This window comes from Typopeltis vanoorti, chromosome 16 (assembly GCF_054136105.1).
Source record: "Typopeltis vanoorti isolate ZY-2024b chromosome 16, IOZ_Tvanoo_1.0, whole genome shotgun sequence".
Taxonomy (NCBI): Eukaryota; Metazoa; Arthropoda; class Arachnida; order Uropygi; family Thelyphonidae; genus Typopeltis; species Typopeltis vanoorti.
Window position 1 is genome coordinate 100238844 of NC_143564.1, and position 25856 is coordinate 100264699.

At 33.9% G+C, this 25856-nt stretch overlaps 1 protein-coding gene across 4 annotated transcripts in view; it reads left to right on the top strand.

Moving 5' to 3' along the window:
* Rbcn-3A (rabconnectin-3 alpha) overlaps window positions 1–25856 on the top strand; it is a 984230-nt gene that overhangs the window by 181142 nt on the left and 777232 nt on the right. For all 4 annotated transcript variants that reach the window (XR_016549602.1, XM_090406519.1, XM_090406521.1 and 1 more), the window contains exon 12: window positions 4456–4625. Coding sequence is in view for 3 of the 4 variants with exons in the window: in XM_090406519.1 (XP_090262645.1) it covers window positions 4456–4625 (170 nt within the window). In the remaining variant the exon portion in view is untranslated. The remainder of the gene's footprint in view (window positions 1–4455; window positions 4626–25856) is intronic.

Consider the following 25856-nt stretch of genomic DNA (forward strand, 5'->3'; position numbering starts at 1 on the left):
AAGTCCTTGGTAGGATAAATGCTTCCCAACGTGAACATGTTAAAGTTTAATGATTAGTGAAAGTAATTTTATGGAAACTTGAAGCTTTCATTCCCATAAAAATTGTAGCATGTTTTATAATAGTTTTACATTGCCTTCATATGTATAAATGTGAAGAGTTTGTATTTCAATTGCATCTAGGATGTAAGGAATTTTTATGAGGGCATTTTCATTTGAAGGTAATTTGGCTGGTCTCATATGGAAATAAGTCCTCCTCTTCCTTTTGTAAACTGTATTTTATCCCCCAACACACATTTGATAGTGACTGTGCTAAGCAATGGTATATGACATCTACTATTGCTTAGCACATACTGTCATATAGTATATGACAGTATGACAAATAACATATGAAGTAGACAGAGTTGACCTAGTATGATATGGGCCATCCATATCTTGACTGTGATTAGCAGGTCATGATTTTGTCGCATCTGCCATTTTAGTTTTCTTAATAATGATACTTTGCTCATTTGTTATGTTTAATTAACACAGTATGACTTTTTTGCTTTCTAGTTTCTTTCATTTATCTTAAAGTTTTATATTATTTCACTTCTTCAACATATCTTTATCCTTATCTTTGATTTAATAACTACTTTATAGTACATCTTCATAGTTATGGCTCATTTAAATATTGAAAGTGTCCAGAAACACACAAATCAAAATTTGAACTGGTGGATGTTAAAATATTTTCATATTTTACTAAGAAAATATACATACATACACTTTCATACATACTTTCCATATTTTCATTGTCCTGAATATTAATATTTAGTTAATATAATATTTATATTTCAGTTATGAGGAAAATTAGATTCACCTCCTCAAAATTGATGATATAAAATGTCATTTCCATCATTAAAAAACAAAATAAAAATACACACAAAAACTTCCACATCTCACCAACATGTAGGACATTAGTACAAACATTAATGATGGGCACCACTTATAAGTTTCAAAACCAAGTCTCAAATATATGATTACAAAACCAAATAGGATACTTGTGTGGCTGTGTTTAGGTCTTGAGTTTTTGATTACTTGATGTAAAAATTGTAGAGAAATGGGATTGAGCTCATGTAATGACTCAGATTTGTTTTTATATCCCCCCCCCACACACACACCATATAAAACATCATAACTTACAGTAAATTTAAATAAGAGGGAATAGATACTGGAGGAAAATTAAATAGAGACTTAAATAAAACCTTAAGACCTGCTCTAGCTCGTTCTCTACCATGATGTATTCTCTCAGCTTCAATAGAGCTGTATCATTTTGTCTGAAATTTTGGAAACACTTATCTTAATCTCAGCCCAGCTGTCTAGGCAACTTATAATTCAAGTCCTTGGAGGATACTCACTAATGCTTTAGTTTTGGCTCAGTTTCAGTTATAATTCCAAATTTCCTGCCTTGCAATATATCCATTAACTATATTGCTCTGGAGATAACTGGTTTTAGAGCTAGAGAAATATGAATATAAAAAGTGTTTTTAATCATGATACTGTAATAAATCCAAAATAGCGATAGCCAGTGCTTAATTATTTTTACAAATTTATGTAAATCACATTCCAACTTTTAAGCTTTTCATTGCTGAATTGCAATAGGAAAAAAAAATCAGTGTTTGGAATTTTCTGATTTTTTATTTTTATTTTTTTCATGTAGCTCTTAGTAGGATATAATGAACCAAAATAGCAAAGATTATTTGGTAATGTTTCAACCTAAGGCTGGATTTAGTTCTAACTGGTGTAAATATTTTTTTAGATGTCACTCAATTATTACATTCAAGTATTAAAATAACAAAAAGCAAAAAAGTCTCTGTGCATTCTAAAAAGTCTGATTCTCAAGAAACTTTAGAAGATGACATTATGAGTAAACAAAGTATATCTATTGCTTCATCATCAGAACATTATCAAGCAAACATTATCGGTGACACCTTTTTTGGCAGCTCGTATGGTAAAGTGTAAACGTGGGGGGATATATTGTCTACTTATTTCTTTTTATCTATTATTCTATCCTTTTAATTTCGGTAGTTATCTTTCTTTACCCTTACTCTATGCTATATTTGCTGTCTGCAGTTGGCTGCGCCTTTGCAATATTATTCTATTTCTTCCTGTATATGTTTTCCCTTAATGCATAAACTCCTTTCTACTAACTGCCTTCCACACTTGCCTTCTTATTCCTCAAGCACGGGAAAATTTATTTGATAAGCTGCACCACCAATGTTCGTTTCCTAACAATAAGATATGGTAAGTGCATCCAGTAGTTTTCCGTTTAAACACAAATTACCTCCGATTAATTATAGTTTACAGTCGTGATCCACTAATTATTCTCTCTATCTTTCTCCTGTGTTCCTGTAAATAGGCCCTAATTTTTTTCGGAACAGTGCATTGCACAATTAAAATTCAGGCGACAATCTATTGACAACTGAAAAACACATTTATTTACAACTAAACAATTTTACACTATAATTCTGTTAAAGAGACATTCTCAATTTAACTCTTAAAACAAAAAACGATCATGTTAAAATACACTTTCAATTCAAGATTATCATGACACATAAATATTCATTCCTTTCCAATACTAAATTACTATCCTAGGCAATTGCACTATTAACATCCAATTAATATCCTAGGCAATTATACTATTAACAAACTGTTTCTATCCTAGGCAATTGTACTGCTAACCTTCAACTAGTACATGCATGATCTTCAATCACTTATCAAACATTAAAATTCTTTCATTAACTCTGCCCAAGCACTTTAACAGTCCACTATTAAAGTTCTCCTATAATTCACAAAACAGAATAAAAGGATCAAACTCGCTTTAGGGCTGCTACCCACTGTGTGTACTTATTCCTTGGCTTCGAGTTGGAGTCCTGACTTTTCCTTCTGTGTCAGGTTTTGACTCCCATCCTACACTGGCATTAGATTATTGACACTGATGGCTTCTAGGACGCTGTCTCTCTGGCACTTCGGGTGAAAGGGTTCGGCATGAGGAGTGCATGCGCGTTAACGTAACGGAGCAGTTCCTTCCAGCTCGAAAATTCCTCTCTTCAGAAAATAGCTCCCGGCAAAGATTGTCATCAGGTCTAATCTCTGCCTGGCGGTTCGGCTCCTGTCATCGTCCCTTCAGACTTCTGGCATGACTTCTCCAGAAAATCGCATCCTCGATGTCTGACATCCGATAGACCTCCACTAGACAACCGATGGAAAAACGATATCCATTCTTCTGGCCAATGCCTTTTATTCATTCTCTTTCGGATCCATACATGAAGATATTGGGTCCCGAACATTTCGGTGTGATCTCTTGATCTTTCACTAGCACTGACTGTTTCTTTGTTCTCCTACTGCACTCCTTTAATCCTATTTTGTTGGGCAGTGGAAGCTCGTCTGAAGTAGTCAGTCCATTTGCCACTTACCTTGAAGGTGTTTACAAGTGGAGTTTGCAAACAACTTTCATATGTCATTATAAGGAGCTATCATACAACGTTTCTGGTGGCAAGGTATTGCCTTTGTTCATGACAATCTAGAAATTTCCTTCTTAGAGCAATGAGCACAATCAATTTCCGTAGGACTGTTTACGTTAACATTTAGCTTTAACTATATACAGACATGCAAGGTCATTTTTTGTAACAATCTTATAGGACTTGACTTCTGTAAAAATTGATATAAAATGCTTTGTCATTTTGAAGCTATATTAAATTTTTACAAAAATACAAGTTCTGCATCACTATTTTTTAAGAATTTCTATTAGAAAAGAATTAAAATGACATACTTGATTGAGTATTTCTAGGAGGTAAGGATGGCATAGTATTTGGCGCCAAACATTATTGAGCCAAAAACGTATGATAAGAAAATGTTGAGGATGGAAAACAAATATGTGAACATGGAAATATATATCCATTGGCTGAAATGAAACATGAATAGAACTTATAACAGAGAACCAGTTAGGTTTTGGATTTTGAAAGATAAAAAAATTGAAGAAAAAAAGGAACAAAACATAATATATATGATGCCAGCTGCATAATGGTATGCTGGCTGTTTTATAGGACTCTTCTTAAGAGAACAAAATATTAAGTGAGTTTGCTATGTCATTCAGGATTTGTGTTAAGAGGGGATTGGTTTGAGAGTAACAGGGAGTTTTGCATGGTTTGTGATTAATGAAGTAGTTTGAGATTTGAGATTTTTTATAAATTATACAAATGTATACTAGTTAGAACAAAATTTAGCCTTAGGTTGGAACATAAGGGCATCTCCATTAAAAAAAAAAAATCATATTTATGATACATAATATTTACTGTCAGTAAATATTGTGTATAGTTTGTATAGTAAATATTATGTATAGTTTCATAGATTACTCATAACTGTTCATTTTCTGCTGCTTTTTTATCTTTTTCTTTCTTTTTCACTGCATCATTTGTGTAGGTATAAAACATTCAAGTATTAAAATAACAAAAAGCAAAAAAGTCTCTGTGCATTCTAAAAAGTCTGATTCTCAAGAAACTTTAGAAGATGACATTATGAGTAAACAAAGTATATCTACTGCTTCTTCATCAGCATCAATTGCTACTGATGCATCAAATGGGACAGTTCAGGTTAGTGATGTTTATCTGAATTTATTTTATGCTTCACATATGATATATATATATATATATATATATATATAAAAGAATGATCATTAACTCGGTTAACATACATGTTTTTATTTTATAAAGAATTGAATGACTAGAACCGAGATTTAAGTAAAAAGGTTTTAATATAAAAACACGACTAGTTTCGGCTTAACAGCCTTCATCAGGTGAGGTTATAAAAGAAAGAAAAAACACTAAAACACTGAAGCTTAAATAAACCATGAACATCATAGAGAGTCTTGATACATAATTGACACTAAATCGTTGCAGTTGTATTTAAAACTGTTCTTTCGTTAGTTGTATTGTTGGAAAAGTGCGTGCTAGTAGCATCTCGCGAACGCCAATACATGATTACAGCTGTATGACAATCTGGGAGGTTGTAGCTCAAGTTATTATTTAGATGAACAGGACTGAAGATGATTTCTCTAGATTCCACGATTTTTCTCTCTAGTTCATCATTGCAACGGAAGATGTTAGTAGATTTTTCCCAGCAGACTTTGTGACTTTGGTTTTTATCATTAGGATTAGCCGAGAAAAGGATATGACTAGATAATGCACTGGCTCACTGTCTCTTGTAAGTAATGTCCCTCGTGTTCTTCCATACGCAATTCAACAGATTTGTCTGTCTGCCCAAAATAAGGAGTATCACAATCACACAATATTTTATATACACCAAAAAGCCCTGTCATCATCAACTCAAATACCCTGGTGTATATAAAATATTGTATGATTGTGATATTCCTTATTTTGGGCAGACAGTCAAATCTGTCGAATTGCGTATGGAAGAACACATGAGGGACATTACTTACAAGAGACAGTGAGCCAGTGCATTATTTAGTCATATCCTTTTCTCGGCTAATCCTAATGATAAAAACCAAAGTCACAATGTCTGCTGGGAAAAATCTACTAACATCTTCTGTTGCAATGATGAACTAGAGAGAAAAATCATGGAATCTAGAGAATTCATCTTCAATCCTGTTCATCTAAATAATAACTTGAGCTACAACCTCTCAAATTGTCATACAGCTGTAATCATGTACTGGCGTTCACAAGATGCTACTAGCACGCACTTTCCCAACAATACAACTAACGAAAGAACAGCTTTAAATACATCCGCAACAATTTAGTGTCAATTATGTATAGAGACTCCCTATGGTGTTCATAGTTTATTTAAGCTTCAATGTTTTAGTGTTTTTTCTTTTTTCTTTCTTTTATAATCTCACCTGATGAAGGCTGTTAAGCCGAACCTAGTCGTGTTTTTATATTAAAACTTTTTTACTTAAATCTCGGTTCTAGTCATTCAATTCTTTATATATATATATATATTCAAAATTCATTTTTACTCGGTTGGAATATTATAAAAAAGGGTTGAATGACTATTACCGAGAGAAAAGATGACAAGATATATTTAAAAAAGATACTACTAGTTTACTAGTTTCGTTACATGAACATCCTCAGGTATCACAATCAAAGAAGTATATAAAAAATTACAGAGACTTAAAATTGTACTAACAGAACAAGTATAAAAAACAGTAGCATGTTTGAAAAAAATGCAAGTATGAGTTCCAAACAAACGAATACTACGCGCTGTCGTGAGTGCGCCAGTACTGAACAGAAGCAACGTGTGTGTCAGAGAAAGAGATTGTAACTCGAGAGGAATCTAGAGAAATTTCCCTAGATTCAACAATCTTTCTTTCGAGTTCATTGTAGCACACATGGATGTTAGCAGTTTGAGTCCAGTTTACAATGTGCTGGCGGCCTTCGTCTGAGTTAGCTGAAAAGAGAACGTGGCTAGAGAGAGCGCTAGCTCTAGTCCTGTTATAGGAGATATCTCTACGGTGTTCATCCAAACGTAGAAGGATGGATTTAGCAGTCTGTCCATAGTATGGCTTTCTGCAATCACACAAAATCTTGTACACTCCTGGAAGCTGAGTAGGAATGTTCTCTTTTCAGCTAACTCAGACGAAGGCCGCCAGCACATTGTAAACTGGACTCAAACTGCTAACATCCATGTGTGCTACGATGAACTCGAAAGAAAGATTGTTGAATCTAGGGAAATTTCTCTAGATTCCTCTCATATCAACAACAGCCTGAGCTACAATCTCTCTCTCTGACGCACACGTTGCTTCTGTTCAGTACTGGCGCACTTGCGACAGCGCGTAGTATTCGTTTGTTTGGAACTCATACTTGCATTTTTTTCAAACACGCTACTGTTTTTTATACTTGTCCTGTTAGTACAATTTTAAATCTCTGTAATTTTTTATATACTTCTTTGATTGTGATACCTGAGGATGTTCATGTAACGAAACTAGTAGTATCTTTTTTAAATATATCTTGTCATCTTTTCTCTCGGTAATAGTCATTAAACCTTTTTTTATATATATATATATATATATATAATATGTGTGAATATTCTAAATATATACAACTAAAATTAATTGTTCATGCTATTCATTACAGTGAATAAGACTGAAAAAGGAGATTTGTAACGTATAGAAAAATAATTATTCTCACCTATCTGTTTTTCTTTAATTAAAAAATGTAACGAATCCTTATTAATGAATATTATCTTTGCTTGATAATGTTCACAAGAGTGCAGAACACATTATTCTGTCTGTCACAATTGTTCCTTTATTTTTGTGGCTCATGTTAAGGAATAGTGAAAAAAAAATCTTTGTGTTAAATATAATTCTTTCCCTTAATTGTGAAATACTGCTTAAAATGTTCTTTTATGAATATTATAATATGTCAGTATAAGAAAACAAAAGTACAATTTTGGTTTGTTTTTTTAGCATGTAGGATAGTAGTCTCACACCAAGTGATGAAAAATCATCTGCTACCTCAAGACATTCATCTACTTCAGTGAGATTCACACTCCACAGTGCATTGATTAGGAAGCAGTGATACCATCCATTAGCACAACCATCCTGGTACATAATCAATATAAGCAAATATCGTATAGTCTATTCTGCCTAAACTAACTCTTTATTTGACTGATTTTTGTTTAACTACCTTTATTGGAAATTTCTCCACAAGATACAATGTGCCATGGAGTTGAACAGCATTCCCATACATAATCCAAGTGCAGGAATTAAACATCAATATATATAAAAGAAAAGGTAAATTTAAAAAAAAAATAGAACACCATGGTACTAATTTACTATAGGTTTACAACCTTTTGTGTGTGTAAGAAGGAAAAGAAATCAGACTTGGTACTTCACTAAATGATTTAATATAGTTATTGGTTGAGGATTTGAAAAAGAAGGTATTGAGGAAAGGTTAAAGGCTGAAGATTTCCTAGACAGTGAATAATAATCACTATTGCATTATAGAAGCAGTGATCATTCAAAAGAAATAAATGACAACAGTGGTTCTAGTGATAAAGATGACCTGGATTAGTAGGGAGTGTGTCATGAACTCAAACCTTTTGGATCATCATCATATATGAATAGGGAAATGTATTCATATAACAACCACTCACAGAAATGAACTTATTAAATGAAACTGAGTCAGGTTGCTCTGTTTTGTGCCAGATGGTTCATTAGTCTTGTTTTCAAAAAGAAGTTTGCTTATGTATTGCCAAAACTGTTCAGTTCCAAAGAGTGCTGAAGATAGGTGAAGGCAGATGTCTAAGTTGGTGTCCCAACCACCTCAGCTGACTTTTCTGAATTGTTTCTATTAGAGGGTCTTTGCTGGCTTTCTTCAAGAATTATATTAGAAATGGTATATTAGAAATGTGATCTTGCCATTTGTATCTTATATAGATCAAAGTATGTTGTCCATGTAATATTCCATGTCTGGGAACTATATGTAAATATGGCTTGATTGGTGGTTTTCTATGGACAGATTTTGATAGTTATGGTGATAAGATTGAATTTCCAGATATTAGTTATGCTTTTATGGAATTGAAGATCTTCATGCTTTCTTCACACTATGCCACTTAGAGTATCAATGCTAGAACTATCATCTCTCTCTCATCTCATCTGATTGGTAACGGGTTGAGTCCACTAAGAAGAAAGGTTCTCCACTTATCGCGATCTTTAGCCATCTCAATCGTGACTCTATAGCTGAGTAGATGTGAATGTTCTTTCAGCAACTTTATCCAAGTACTTCTTGGTCTGTCTCTAGGTCTTTTTTCTTCCGATATATCCATTCAGAGCTAAATATGGGAGTCTATGAGGGGCCATTCTCTGAATATGACCAAACCATCTCAGTTGATGCTTAATGATTGTGCATTATATTATCTGGGAAGCCTAAATTTGTTCTGACTTGTTCATTAGTCTTGTGTTGCATCCAGTGGGTGTTATTAATTTTTCTGAGGCATTTCATTTCAAATGCTTGAACTTGATTGGTTGTTGAGTTGATCTCCAGGCTTCTGAAGCATAAGTAGCCGTTGGGATAATAATTGTTTTATATAATTTTAGACTCGTTGGGATTTTTTTTATTTTTCCATATTTTGTTTAGTTTATTCATGTTGGTCCAACCTAGGTTTAGCCTGTGTTTTACTGTTTCCATATTGTTGAGGTTACTAGATATAAGACTGCCAAGATAAACATATTTATTAACTTGTTCCAGCAGGTGATTTTCAAGATTTATAGAAACATTTTCTTCTTCTCTATCTACTTTCATTAATTTTGTTTTATGAAGATTTATTTTCATACCATAAGTTTTACAAGAGTCATTTAAAATATTAATAGTTTTTTCTAGCCGTGGTTTAGAATCTGCTAAAATAATGATATCATTTTATTATTTTATGTGATTAATGTTGGTACCATTGATTTTTACACCTGGTTCATCGGCTATGGTTTTACAGACTTCTTCTAGGAAGAGGATAAAGAGTTGAGGTGAGAGAGGGCATCCCTGCATTACACCTTTCTCGACTCTGAAATTCTCGGTTTTAACGTTGTTTGTTTAACAAAAGATTTGGTGTCTCCATAATAATTTGTAATAAATGTTAAAATATAGAATCCATTTTTACGTTTTTTAGGATAGTAATCAATTTGTTTCTATTAACTGAATCAAGGGCTTGCTTAAAATCTATATATATCAAGTATATGGGCAGATTGTATTCCCAATATTTTTCTGTTATATTATTAATGGTGAAGATGTGGTCTATAGTGGATCTATGTGGCCTGAATCCTGCTTGGTTTTCCTCTATGATTTTTTCTGTAAGCACCTGTGTTCTCTTTTGTATAATTCGAATGAATGGTTTATAACTATGACTTAAGAGTGTTATGATTCTGTAATTTTCACATATTCTTTTGTCTCCTTTTTTGTGAATTGGTATAATAATTCCTGTTTTCCAGTCAGTTGGAATTACTCCAGTATAAAGAATTTGATTAAATAAATTCATTAAGAAATTAATGGCTTCCTTGCCACCATATTTCCATAGTTCTATAGATATTTCATCTTTACCCGTAGCTTTTGAAAATTTCATTTGGTTTATTGCATTTATAATTTCTGCTGAGGTTATGGGTGGTGCCTTTTCATATATCATCTTTTCTTCCTTCTCGTGGAAAGGCTTAGACGTTGGTTATGCATTTTTTTCTAAATAATTTAAGAAAATTACAACATCAACTAGGATATACATTAAAATAAATTTTATTTTAATGTATATCTCAGAACACAAGGACTACATCCGGTTTCACCAATACAGCCACTCTGGTTTTGCTGACCATGCGTTGGATACCTGCCATAGAATACGGTGGAAGAAAGCCATAATAATACACCGTAGTAAATACAAATATGAAAGGCTTTTAATGGAATCAGTTTCAGCCCTAAGAAACAATCCAAACCTCAACAAATTTGGCTGCATGAGACTGCCTCAAATTTGGGAAACCTACATCAGAAGACCTTCAGCCCAATCACCCAAGAATACCAACATTGCCTGCTAGGGGGCACCATCAGGACTTTAGGAGAAATAATAGCTTCCTGCTTCTTCCTCATTTACTGTTTGTACTGCCTGCATGCACGTGTCTTGTTCTTAAGTTTCTTGAAAATGGCAACACGAAGTTGCCGAAATATTGAAGTATATTAAAATTTATTTTAATATATATCCTAGTTGACGTTGTAATTTCCTTAAATTATTTATAAAAAAAAAATCATCTTTTCTGTTATATTTTCCTCCTCCTCCTGTTCTTTTTGAAATAATGTTTGATAGTAGTCCTTCCAAATTATTTTAATATTTTGTATTGACCCAGTTTCTAGATTGTTTTTATCTTTCATTGTTGATAGTTTATCTTTATAGATCTTAGTTTATTCTTTGATAATTTTGTATACCGTTTTATTATCATTTCTTTTATTAGCTTCTTCGCAGAGGTTTGCTTTTTCCCCCAACCAGTTATTTTTGGCAGATATGCACATTTTATCAATTTTGTTTTTAAGATTCTTATAATGTTGTTTATTTTCTTCTGTATTTTTTATATTTAATATATGCTTTGATGTTCTTTTTTCTTCTAAAGTATTTAGAATCTCAGGGGTTATCCATTCATGATTTGGTCTTGATATTTTACCAAGTATGTTTCTTGCAGTACTTATAACAATTTTTTTACCTTGATTCCATGTATTTTCTATATTGTCATAGGATAATCTTCTAAACTCATTTCCTATTAGTGTCTGATAATTACCTTGCATAGATTTCTCTTTCAGTTTTGACAGGTCCACTTTGTTGATAAGAGCTCGTGATTTACGATACTTAAATTTTAGTTTAATTTTTGCTGCTAGCAGATCATGGTCAGTGTCAAAGTCTGATGATTTCCAATTGCGTTTGATTAGAATGTAATCAATACAGTTCTTTGTTGTACCATCTGGTGAGGCCCATGTGTATTTGTGGGAAGGTCTATGGAAAAAAAGGGTGTTACAGATAAATAAATTATTTGCTTTACAAAATTCTAAAATTCTTTCGCCTCTTTCATTTCTGTTATCAACTCCGAACTTGCCCATAACATCCTCCATGTCTGGGGTGAACTTCCCAATTTTGGCATTAAAATCTCCCATCACTATTAATATATCTTTCTTATTGGTCTTGTCTATTAGATCTTACAACTTATCATAAAAGGTATCGATTTCTTCATCTTCATGTGACTGGTCAGGGGCGTAGATTTGAATAATTGTAAAGTGAACATTTTTTTCTTTACCTTTTAATCTGATAGTGATCATTCTTGGGCCATGTGGTTCTGTGGCCATGACTGCATTTTGTAGACTATTATTCACTAAAATGGCGACTCCTTCTCTATGTATATTGTCCTCTCTGCCCGAGTAGAATAGTTTTCCTGAATTTAGATTTATAACTCCTTCTCCTGTCCAATGGGTTTCAGCCAAACCTAAAATGTCCCATTTAATCCTAGCAAGTTCTTTTTCCATCAAATTTATTTTCCCAGGTTTTAACAGTGTCCTTATATTTAAGGTTAAGAGATGCGAAATTCTATTGGCTGACCACATACTAAATTTCTTGACTGCTCCCTGTGATCTAGGATCATTCACGTCAGTTTCCTCGGACGCAGTAACATTCTCTTGACACAGTGGAGACTCCTGATTCATAGGGTTGAATTGCAGAATAATGCAGCCGGCTTGCCACTCCTCTGCTGCATCCTTTGGCATCCTTTTGGTTGCCACTCCTTATTCTTTATTCGGAGCAACCCGTTGGGGTTTCCCTCATCTGCCACCCGAGGGATGCACCTGGTGGGAGTCAGGTCTCCCCCAGGCAGGAACTAAGGTACTGAAAGTTTACTCCTTCGAGATTGTGTTCATTTAGCCTAATATTTCCTTCTATTCTGTTTTTCATCAAGACTATAGTTTTACTTCTGTTGACTGCCAACCCACTCAGTGCTATATTTTTACATAAATTATTTAGATTGTTTTGGGCAGTCTGCATTAGTCAATCAGCATAACATCATCTGCAGAGACTGCTTGTGTGGGTTTGTTCTGATAATTCTTTGAGAGTTAATCCTTACCCATTTCCTGTGAGTCTGAAAACATAGTCAAGGGTATTAATGAAAAGATATCATGCCAAATAAAGAACTCCAGTAGAAATAGTAAAGCTCTCAGTCATTTCCAGTAACCATTAAGTGGCCATTACTCTTGCATGTTAATTGTGGTATGTTTCTGCTATTATATTGATTATTTTCATGGGTATGCATGATAACTGAGAATTTTGAACATCCTTTGTGTATTGATTTGAAGACCTTTGAGAAATCTATGAAGTTTAAGATTAAAGGAAAGTTTTATCTCTTGCTTCTTCTAGAAACTCACTAAGGCAGTGGGTGTGCTCAACAGTGACCCCCCCCCCCCAAGAAATTTGCTTGATTTTTAAGCAGAAGGGGTTTATATATGGTTTGGTTTGTTTTAGAAGCATCCTGTTATCAATTTTCATTGTAGTAGGAAGTGTGATTCCTCTGATTTTTTTGGGTTGGTTAGACTTCCTTTTTTGTGCAATGGTGTTATTAGACCTCTCCATGGCAGTGGAATGTTGAATTTAGCTAGAGCTGTATTACAGATATTTAATAGTTGTTCTGGAAAGCTCTTTTCCTTCATGTTTAATAGCCTCTGCTGTTTTACCATCCGGTCCAGTTGTGAAATTTCTCATTATTTTGGGTTTTTAATTTAGCACCCTGACATTTCTACATTTATATCAATTTATTATCTGGAATATATGCTAAATTAACACAAGCATGTTATTACATGCTTTGTGGTAAATTACAATTTATTTTAACTGAAAGGTGAACAGATTGAATACTGAACTAATCTTGTCTCTTTTTATATCTTAAGAAGATATCAAAAGATTTAAGAACTTCTTATAAGAAGTTGATCACTTCATATTTTATAAGACAGGATCAACTTATTGGTAGAATTTGTCCAAAGTGCTATTCTTAGCATGAAAAACTGTTATTAGTCTTTTTTTTTTTTTTTTTGGCTATTAACATGTTATTATTTAAAAAAAAAATGCCGCCTTGAAGGTTCTAGACAATTCCCATTCACCCTCAAAAGTTGATAGACTAGACAGTACTATAAAACTGCACTGAATGAATTTGAAGCAGTTATTATTATTAATGAAAAATAAAAACTTGAGTCCCATTATTGCAAAAGAGGACATTCTTATAAGCACAGGGAGACCTGGTGAGTTTTCATTGCAGAGATCGATTTAAGGTTTTTTTGAGTGCTGTTATCTGAAAAAACTCAAATCACCGTCATCGTTAAAAAGTTTTATGATCTCATGGAGTTGCTTAAAATCATTATGGTCCTGTTGCTTGTTTTAATCCTTTGCTTGCATTAAATTATTAATGCAATGATCACATTTTGTCCTGCCTTTCTATTAGTATGTCTTAACACCATTTTCCCACTCTCCTTCAGTTAATTTTTTTTTTTAAGCATTTGGCTGGTAGCCTACTGAAGAACTTATGCTTACTATAAAATTTCAGTCAGCATGGACTTGAGGCTGTAGCTATTAATGTACAGACTTGTTATTAATATTACTTAATATTAAAGTAGTCATTTATTCACGTGACATCTCTATGCCGGAGGTTGGTAGCCATGGTTCTCCACTTCTTCCTATCTGATGCACCTGTAAAGATTTAGATGATACTCTTGTCTGTTTAGTGCTCTGTGTCTATCATATAAGGATGTCTCCATTGCATTTGCCTCTTCTTTCCTGTAATGATCGCATTTTGTCCTGCCTTTCTATTAGTATGTCTTAAGACCATTTTCGTTTTTCCACTCTCCTTCAGTTAATTTTTTCTTTTTTTTTTCCAAGCAATGTTTCTTATCATTTTTGTCAGCCCATGTGTGCATGCAAAACATTTTATGCAAGTTTTCAGTCTCATGTTTAACATGTAGCCTGTGCTCGCGATAGCAAAAGCCACAGACTCTTAATTTAATAGAAAGTACACTCACCTGAACTAGTGCAAACGGTGGTGATGGCTTTGATTAAAAGATCTTATATGTTGTATGCTAAATATTTCTATAAGAGAAACCTGAATACTTACTCCTTCAACTACTTAGATATTGCTGTTTGTAAAAAAATTATATCAAGTTCAGAATAGGAAATTCTATGTCTTTTAATTCACTTAAATCTGCATAGCTGCAAAAATATATCGCCATTTGAAAGTACACTCACCATTACTCATGAGTGTACCTTCACCACTGTGAAAGTACACTCATGAGTTCGGGTGAGTGTACTTTCTAGGCAGTAGACACTGTAAATCAGTGGTTCTTAACCAGTGTTCCCTGGGACACTTGTGTTCTGCTGGTGAAAGGTGTCACATGACACTTTACTACGAAGCACGCCAATCTTGCTTCAAAAACTGAAGAGTATTTCAAGAGATTATTGGACATGCAAGTTAAACAAGTAAAATATTTTGAAAAGACTGTTAAAATTCCCAATAAGGCACAAATTGCATAATATAAGGTATCTGAATTAATTGCTGTAAAATTAAAACCACATACTATAGCAGAGTCTCTTTTACTAGCATGTTGTGAAATAGTAAATATTGTTTGGTGACAAAGCAAAAAATGAAATTATGCAAATTCCTCATTCGGACGATACTGTTGTGCCCCCCCCTTTCTTATAAATTCTTATATCTCTATATCAAGCCGTTAAAAGTGATGTCCCTTCTACGTGGGTCATGTGGTATCTCTATCACACAAAGAAATAGCCTCAGGGTAGAGCCAACTCTCTTAAAATCCCAAGAAATTTGTGTTTTTAGACAGTGCCACTTGGAAATATTAGATTAAAGATAATAACTCAATCGGGGAGTAAGTTAGAAGATATACTCGTGTGACCTAGGGTTGCAATCGTAGCTTAACCTTATTCAATTAAATTCCCGCTCAGATCCGTAATAAGTTTCACAAGTGGTGCATCGAATTCTATACACAGACTCATATTTAGTTAATTTCAAGTAAAGGTTTATTAGCTTCTAAAATTACAGTTTACATACATGAACAATCATCACTCTAAATAGACACATTCTAATCTAAATCAATTAAATAGCTAAACTTCATCAGGTATGATCTCTGAACATAATTTTCCTCAAGTAATTCATACACAAGTTAATAATTCTTTAACATCTAGATCACTACTAAATTCCATTAATTAATTTCTATACTAAAAGCAGGTAACTTTAAGCTTTCTTCAACATACAAATATTCAGATTCACTTAATTACTATTCACTCATGACTTCCCATAAAACACACTTTTCTTCAGATAATTCACACACAAGTTAATAATTCTTTAACATCTAAATTGCTACCAAATTCCATTAATTAATTTCTATACTAACAGCAGGTAACTTTAAGCATTCTTCAACATACAAATATTCAGATTCACTTAATTACTATTCACTCATGACTTCCCATAAAACACAATTTTCTTCAGATAATTCACACACAAGTTAATAATTCTTTAACATCTAAATTGCTACCAAATTCCATTAATTAATTTCCACACTAGCAACTGGTAACTTTAAGCATTCTTCAACATACAAATATTCAGATTCACTTAATTACTATTCACTCATGACTTCCCATAAAACACAATTTTCTTCAGATAATTCACACACAAGTTAATAATTCTTTAACATCTAAATTGCTACCAAATTCCATTAATTAATTTCCACACTAACAACTGGTAACTTTAAGCATTCTTCAACATACAAATATTCAGATTCGCTTAGTTACTATTCACTCATGACTTCCTATAAAACACACGTGCTATAGTCCTGATCTATAATTGTATCTAAATCCTTCACTACTTATCTTCGGTGGTATCTCTAATTTTCTGCATCTGTTTCAGTCTATCTTCTGTTTCATTAGGCCAATTCTTTGTTTCCCTCAATCTATCTACCCCAGATTAACTTCTTCATAGTAATTACCAGCCTAGATATTGGGTGCATGCTTCTGCTGACCTTTTAACGGCATGGTCTGCCGTTACTTTCCTGGAATCTAGAACAGGGTTACCTGGGGTAACATTGTCCTAGTCTAGAGGTATCGTTCAGCCATCCCCGAACCAGCACCAGGCTAAACCTTCACTACCCAAGGAAATCCGAGAACTCCACACGACGAAAAAAAACCAAGAGAGTGTTGGGGGGTTCCTAACCCTTTTATATGTTCACCCTATCGGAAAAAAAACAAAACTTCGCTGTTCATCCGGCACTTCGATTTCTTGTCACATGACCTCATGATGTCCGTTCTCTCCTGCTTGTTTACCCCACGCGACCACTTGAGGCAACAGACTGCATCCCCCCCCCCGAATTTCAAGCTTATTTTTCTTTTACAAGTTATTCTTACGTTGAATTTAATATCAACACAAAACCATAACTCTCTTAATTTACATTTTATCTCTGGCAACTATGCATTATACATATTTATCTAAATTCCTCTTTTTTTTATTATAAAATCCTCCTTGAGCTGATTAATTATCTCTTTCTTCTTAAATTAATGTATTCAATATTTTCTAAATTTCACAATGATACCTACTTAGAAACAAGCATGTTTACTTAATTATTTTCCAGAATTTTTACTTCTTTGCTCATTATACCATGATAAATGGATATTTAACATTCTTAACTTATCAGGGTAAGGGTCAAAGCTGTATAACTGAGAGGAGACCTCCACATAGCCTTTAAAGGAATGCGGAGAACCTACCAGAGCTTCTGACCTAATGTCCAATCCTCACTTTCTCGTGGTGCAACCTGTTGGGTATCTACTTGGATACTGAACGAACGAGGATGGGCTGGCAATTTGGGATTTAGCCGACCAAATTGTATTCTTATTGGTTAAACCAAAATAAAAAATGATGGTACAACATGACAAAATTTCATGCCGGCTGGGGCGTCGCCCGGTTAAACAAGGCCCCCGTTGTTTTCGCCAGGGAACCAGAGTGAACAGCGAAAGGTCAGCTACTGGAACAAATCTGAAAACAAACCCCAACTCAACATCACCAGAATTAAAGATCGGTACTATCAACGTAAGAAGCCTGAATGGCAAAGAAATGGAGCTAGCTGAGGAATTAGATAAGTACCAGATCGACATAATAGGGGTGACTGAAACAAAAAAGACCAAAACTGGTGAGATCTTTCTGAGCAATAAATACAAAATGTTATATTCAGGCAATGACAATCAAGGAAAAGGAGTAGCCATAGTATTCAACACAAAATAATAGACTAATCATCTTGAATGGCAAGCAGTCTCAAGTAGAGTAATGTGGGGAAATATGAGAATGGGGAACTGGACAATGAGACTTATTTGTGCCTATGGTCCCACAGAAGGTTCTACTAAGGTAGAATTGGAGGAATTTTTTGAGACTTTAGAAAAAACAACTGACACAATGAAAATGGAAAAGTTGGTCTTGTTGAGGATCTAAATAGCAGAGTAGGAAATGACTGTCAGACATACAAAAATATTTTGGGAAAATTTGTAGAAAAGAGCAAAGCTAATAATAATGGCAAATATCTGTTGGATTTCTGCTCAGGACATGGACTGGTTATTACTAACACCATGTTCCAACATAAAAATGTGCACAAATTCACATGGAGAGAAGAGGCAAGGAATAAGAAAAGTCTCATTGACTATATTATTGTTGATAGTGATGTTTTCTCCCTGGTGCAGGACACCAGAGTGTACAGAGGATTTGAAATTGGAAGTGATCAGTATTTAGTCTTGAGCAAGATAAAATTGAATTTCATATTGAAAAGAATGACATGTAAGAAAGTTTTAAAGCGAATAAAAGTTGAGCAACTCTCAGATGTGAACTGTAGACTAAAATACACAAAGATTATTGAAGGAAAAATGAAAGAGTTTGAGAACAGGAATCAAACCTTGGAGATTCAGTGGCAAACTCTAAAGAAAACATTGATTGATTCTGCCAGAGAGGCATGTGGTGAGGTTATCTGTAAGGATAAAAAAATCAGAACTCTCTGGTGGACACAGGAAGTTAAAGAGGCAGTGAAGGAAAAGAAGAAAGCATATCAAAAGTTCCTGTCAAATAAGTCAGCTTGTGCTCTTAGAGAATATAGAGACAAATGCAAGAATGCTAAACACTGTGTAAAACTAGCTAAACAAAAGTCATGGGAGGACTTTGGCAAGAATATAGAAAATAAATATCAAGAAGGTGGCAAAATATTCTGGAGGTTGTTGAAGAAGCTTAGGAATGGAGGAAAGAGTGCTGTAAAAGGAGTTAGAGATGATAAAGGTGACATGAAAACGGGAGAAAAAGATATCCTTGAAGTATGGAGTAATTACTTTGAAAAACTGCTAAATGAAACAAGCAGTGATGACAGTACAGTGGTAAAAAACACTGAGCAGGCATGCAGTCAGGAATACATATCCATACTTGAAGTAGAAAAAGCCATCAAAGGCTTGAAATGTGGAAAGCAGCAGAAGTAGATGATATTCGTTCAGAAAGCCTGGACAGAGGGACGAATTCCCGATGATTGGAGTAGAGCTCTCATAGTACCCATATATAAAAAGGGAAATAAAACTGAATGTGAGAATTACAGAGGTATTTCCTTACTGAGTGTTCCTGGCAAGATCTATGCAAGTATACTTGAGAAACGGTTGAGAAGAATTGTGGAAGAAAAGCTTGGTGAAGAACAAGCTGGATTCAGGCCAAATAGAGGCTTTTAGGATCAGATCTTCACTTTACGACAAATAGGTGAGAAAGGATGGGAATATAACAAAGATCTGTATTTAAGTTTTGTCGATTTGGAAAAGGCATATGACAAGGTGCCAAGAGAGAAGCTATTCAATACGCTACAGTTATATGGTGTCAATGGGGCATTATATCAAGCAATACTTAGTGTTTATTTGAGTTGTAAGTCAGCAGTTAGAATTGAAGGAAGTACAGGAAGATAATTTAATGTTAAATCTGGTGTGAGACAAGGATGTACATTATCCCTTCTGTTATTCATTATCTATATGGATCACATTATGAAGGAAAGTGGTATTAAACATGATATCAAAATTGGAGAAGTTAATGTCAGCTCTTTGTTTTATCAAGATGATGTTATACTTCTAAATAAATCTGCTACAAGTCTGCAAGATTCTCTGACTAAATTGAATAGCTGTTGTAATAGATATGGTATGAAGGTCAGCAATAAAAAGACAAAGACAATGAAAATAGGCAGAATCATTGAAAATGTCAACTGTGTTGTGAATGGAGAACCTGTGGAACAAGTAAAACATTTCAGCTATTTAGGCACCATTTTTACTGAAGATGGTAACTTAAATATAGAAATAGACAACAGAATCAGCAAAGCTGGTATGGTGGGAAGTCAGTTGAATAAATTCATATGGAATAAGAAAGAAATTGGTCGGAACACTAAATTAGCTGTATATAAGACAGTGTTCAAACCAGTTTTAACTTATGGATCTGAGAGCTGGGTCAGAAGTAAAACACTTGACCAAAGACTAGAGACCACAGATATGAGAGTCCTGAGAAAGATTATAGGCGTGAACAGATGGCATCAATGGCAATATCATATTAAAAACGAGGATATTAGGAAAGAACTTGACATTGTCAGCATCCAGGAATGCGTTAAAAGAGCTAATCTCAGGTGGTATGGTCACTTATACAGAATGGGCGAGGAAAGATTAGCAAAACGAGTGTTCTCTGCCAGGTTGGCAGCAAAACGACCCAGAGGAAGACCAAGATATATTTGGATTGATACGGTACAAAGTGCCTTAGACAATAGAAATATAAGATCTGATACTGTCAGAGTCTTGACAAGTAACAGACTGATTTGGAGGAAAATTGTAGATAGAAAATTAATAATGATGTAATTTTTTTCATGTAGTACTATCATATCCTGTACACCCCTTGAGGGTACATGGCAGGAATTTGATGATGATGATGAACTTATCAGGGTATAACAATACAATAAAAAATGATATTGTTAGATGATATTGAGAAAACAGTTATCAATCGACTTTCTAAACAAAATTTTGCTTTACAAATTGACCAGTCCACTGACATTAGTGGTAAAGCTCATATTCTAGGATTCGTTCATTTCATTAATGAATACGAAATGGTGAATCAGTTTCTGTGCTGCAGAGAACTTACTGAACGTAGAACAGGACAAGATATTTTTGACTCTATTATCATATTTAGAAAATTTTTAAATTTCATGGGAGCTGTGTGTAGGAATTTGTACAGACGGTGCTCCCTCAGTGGTAGGCTCTATAAAAGGATTTGTTACTCTTGCAAAGAAAATAAACCCAAATATTATATCTACAGACTGTTTTTTGTACAGAGAATCCCTAGTTTCAAAAACATTACTTGCAATATTAAAACCTGCACTAGACCAAGTTGTAAATATGGTAAATTACATCAAGTCAAGATCTTTAAAAGCATGCCTTTTTAGAAAAATTCTGCATACGTATCTATGGATGCCAAGTACGAATCTCTGCTTTGCATAGTGAAATAAGATGGTTATCTAGGGGTAAAGTGCTCTTCAGAATTTTAGAACTTAAGAATGAATTATTGGCCTTTTATCAAAATGAAGGTACTGATGCTTTTGTAAAATGTCTTCAAAATGATATTTGGTGTGCTAAATGGCATATTTAGCTGATATTTTTAATTACTTAAATAGTGTTAACACAAGTATCCAAGAGAAAAATGATAGATATTTTTAATATCCACTGAAAAATTGTCAGCTTTTCAGATAAAAGTATCTCTTTGGAAAAACCGCATATCAGAAAAAAATACAGTAGATATGTTTCCTTTGCTCCATAATAAAAATGTTGAGGAAATAATTTCTGTTATAACAGAACATTTAACAATATTGGAAGAAAAGATTTCAAGTTACTTTCCTTCCTTAAATACACACAATTATGACTGGATACGAAATCCATTTGGCACAGTTAATACATCGAGTTGTGAATTTTCGTTACAAGAAGAAGAAGAACAATTAGTTACCTTGTCAACGGAACATACTCTAAAAATGAAATTCTCTGAAATAACTCTTGAGGAATTTTGGATTTTTGTCTGAGCCAAACATCCAGCTCTCTCCACAAGGTCACTTCAAATTTTATTACAGTTTTCAACATCATATTTGTGTGAGCTCGGTTTCTCAATATTAACCAATATAAAAACTAAAAAGCGTGAAAGACTTCCTAATATAGCCAGAGCAATATTAGGTCTATATCACATATTAGACCTAATATTGCTGAAATCTGCAAAAGCCGACAAGCTCAAGTATCGCATTAAATTAAGCTCTATTTTTACGAAAGGCTAGTCCGTGTATATTTTTATTGTTAGTTTTATGACCCTAATGCTTTTTTGGTGTTCCCCAACTTTTTCTTATAATCAGAAGTGTTCTGTGACTTCGAAAAGGTTAAGAACCACTGTTGTAAACAATATACCTCTGCAATTTGCTGATGCCAGTGTCAGTTCACCTGCATGATGCAGGATAAAACTAACTGATTAGAGCATATTAAGTTTAAATGTGTTAGAGTAATATTGGAGTGGAGAAAGTGGAGAAATTACTAAATAAATTAAGTGACAAGTATGATATATCTTATAATTCATTTGTATAGCACATTCAAAAATTATTGACTGTAAATTACAAATTCTGAAAGCACCAAATTTTATGTGCGTAGTTTTACTAGGCATGTAAAATGAAGTTTAGGGGACATATTGCACAGGTGGTAAAGGTAACACAGAGGATTGCTGCAATTATGAGAAGGACACTGACCTGCAGAGATAAGAGGGTTATCATTCCGTTGTATAAGTCTCTGATCAGACCACACTTGGACTATTGTTCTCAGATTTGGTCCCCAGGATTTGAAGGGGATAAATTAACTGTGGAAAGGATACAAAGATGGTTTCAGGACTGTACAAGGATAGTTATGAGGATCGGCTGAGGGAATGTGGACTGCAGAGTTTGGTGGATAGAAGGAGAGGTGATATGATTGAGACTTTTAAACTGTTGAGAGGTGGTTACAGGATTGACACTGGGGAGTTCTTTTGCTTGGTTGAACAGCGGGAAGGAGTGATGACAAGAGGCCATCCCTGGAAGTTACGAAAGGAAACTGTGAGCAAGAGGGTAAGGAGTGGTTTATTTGCGTGGAGGGTGGTTGAACCGTGGAATGCATTGCTGGATGGAGTGGTGTGAGCGAGAACGGTCAATGAGTTTAAAGAGTGGTATGATAGACTTAGTGTTTCTTAGGGGGGACCTCCCCTCGATGAGTCTTGACAGACTTTATGTTCTTAGGAAGGACCTCCCACGATGAGTCTTTTGACTCCATGGAGGCCTGAATAATAATGTGTGTTCCTTCCTTTTTGACTGGTGTGTATGCACACAGTTCAGAAGGAACATTAGTTTCAACTGTTGTTCTTTCAAATGTTTTATAATTTTTTTCTGCCCAACTAATCCAACATTTTTCTTATTAATTATCACATTATATCACATCTCCAGAGACATCAATATTTTTTCCATTTGTTTTTCCTTGTTTCTGAGGTATACATTAATGTTACATAGGAAAAGTGGATATTAAAGATCCAACATTATTTCAAAGCCAAATGTTTGTAGAAACTTTTGGAAGTTTTGTAAAATTTGACCTGAGAGCTTACAAGAATATAATCCTCAGCATCAGAGTTTTCTTAGCTTTCACTACTTAAAAGAACATGACTGCTGCCCAAGTGCCTGTATGTTTGCCAAAAAGATTCCAACAATGGTGATAATGCACATCCTTTTGGGTTCCTCTTTTTATATCTATCTATCTATCTATCTATTGTGAAAGTGTGTTTTTTATGGCAGATTGTTGATTCCAGTATGTGATTTTTTTTTATTATCATTAAATCTCTAAAATCTGTTGAGCTCCATTCAGATTTCTATGATGTCATCTCTTTAAGTATCTTAAAAAAACATTCTCAAATGTTTTTTTTTTTTTTAAATCTACAAATACAAAACAGAGGTAGATTTTTTATACACCAGTTTATATTTCTCTTATCATTCTGGGGTTTGATTTTGCAGTACTTATGCTTTTCCATTTCTGAATTTATATTGTTCTTTAGCTATTATTTCATATATCATTCTGAGAAATAATTTTGAATTCTGTTGTACCATATATGTCTCTCACCATGGCAATTTTTCCCATATGTGAAATAATTAACCTTCTGTCTTTCCAATCTATACAAATTTTTCCATTACTTCCACTATCTTATCCCATTTTACAAAGTCAAAAGCTTTTTCAAAATCTATATAACAGATATTAACTTCTTTATTCACTTCCAGACTTTTTTCACTTATTATTCTTAACAGTCTCCAATTGCATCTCTTGTTCCCCTACCCTTCCTGAAACCAAACTGATCTTCTCCAAGAAATTCTTCCACCTTAGATGCAATATTTTGTGTTAGGATTCTTATAAGTATTTTTTATGTATGAGAAATGAAGGTTATTCTTCTAAAATCTTTTCAGTTCACTGCATTACTTTTCTTTGGTATAGGTATAAATATTAAGGTCATTAAATCTTTTGGTAATTCTTCTTTGTTATAAATAAAATTTATTATTTTGGTTATTTCTTCAGTTCCTTTCTTCTGAAGTTGTTTCAGGAATTCTGCAGGTATTTCATCTATTTCTTCTGCCTTTCCACATTTTAGTTCTTTAATGACCATTTCTACTTCTGTCTTCAAAATCTCTAGGCCTAGATCATCTTCATTTACCTTTTTTATATCTTATAATGGCAACTATTAAAATGAGTTGCCATTAGAAGATATCATTAGAAGATTAAGGTATCATCCAACAAAACATTTAATTTAATACATGAATATGATGTATTTCTTAAAACTATGGGCTCAATAATTGTGGGCATGGGAAAATGGGTGTCAGTTCAATGTCAGTAAATGTAAAGTCATTCACTTTGGCATGATTAGATTCCCAATGTCGTATTATATTGGTGAGATTAGGCTAGAAGAAACTGATGAGACTAGGGATCTTGGAGTGTGAATAGATAGGAAGTTGAAGTTCAGAGGCCATGTGGCAAAGATTGCAAATACAACTCAAGAGATAATTGCATTGCTGAAATGAACGTTCGCATGTAAAGATAAGGCTTATTTTATCTCTTTACAAGGCTTTGATAAGACCTCACTTGGACTGTTGTGCACAGGTCTTGGTCTCTTGGTTTCTGCTGTGATTCTGATATATTGGAGAGAGTACAAAGGAGAGTGTTAAAAATGATATCAGGATTGTGAAATACTGGCTGTGCAACTTGGCAATTGACAGTTGTATGCCTGTATGCCATGTAACTGTCAATACCAATCAGCGTATTGAATAGCTTCTCTCTTGGCACCTTATCATATGCCTTTTCCAAATCGACAAAACTTAAATACAAATCTTTGTTATATTCCCGTGCTTTTTCGATTATTTGTCGTAAAGTGAAGATCTGATCCTGACAGCCTCTATTTGGCCTGAATCCAGCTTGTTCTTCAGCAAGCTTTTCTTCCACAATTCTTCTCAACCGTTCTTTCTCAACAAATTCTTTCTCAAGTATACTTGCATAGATCTTGCATTTTACTAATGATTTGCTAATTTTACACAGCTTTCTTACATTTGTCTCTATATTCTCTAAGACCACAAGCTGACTTATTTGCAGGAACTTTTGATATGCTTTCTTCTTTTCCTTCACTGCCTCTTTAACATCATGTGTCCACCATGAAGTTCTGATTTTTCTATCCTTGCAGACAACTTCACCACATGCCTCTCTGGCTGAATCAATCAGTATTTTCTTCAAGGCTTGCCACTGAATCTCCAAGGTTTGATTGCTCTTCTCAAACTGTTTTATTTTTTCATCCATAATCTTTCTGTATTTTAGTCTATAGTTCACATCTGAGAGTTGCTCAACTTTTATTCGCTTTAAAACTTTCTTACATGTTATTCTTTTCAATATGAAATTCAATTTTATCCTGCTCAAGACTAAATAGTGATCACTTCCAATTTCAAATTCTCTGTACACTCTGATGTCCTGCACCAGGGAGATAATATCACTATCAACAATAACATAGTCAATGAGACTTTTCTTATTCCTTGCCTCTTCTCTCCATGTGAATTTGTGCACATTTTTATGTTGGAACATGGTGTTAGTAATAACCAGTCCATGTCCTGAGCAGAAATCCAACAGGTATTTGCCATTATTATTAGCTTTGCTCTTTTCTCCAAATTTTCCCAAAATATTTCTGTATGTCTCACAATCATTTCCTACTCTAC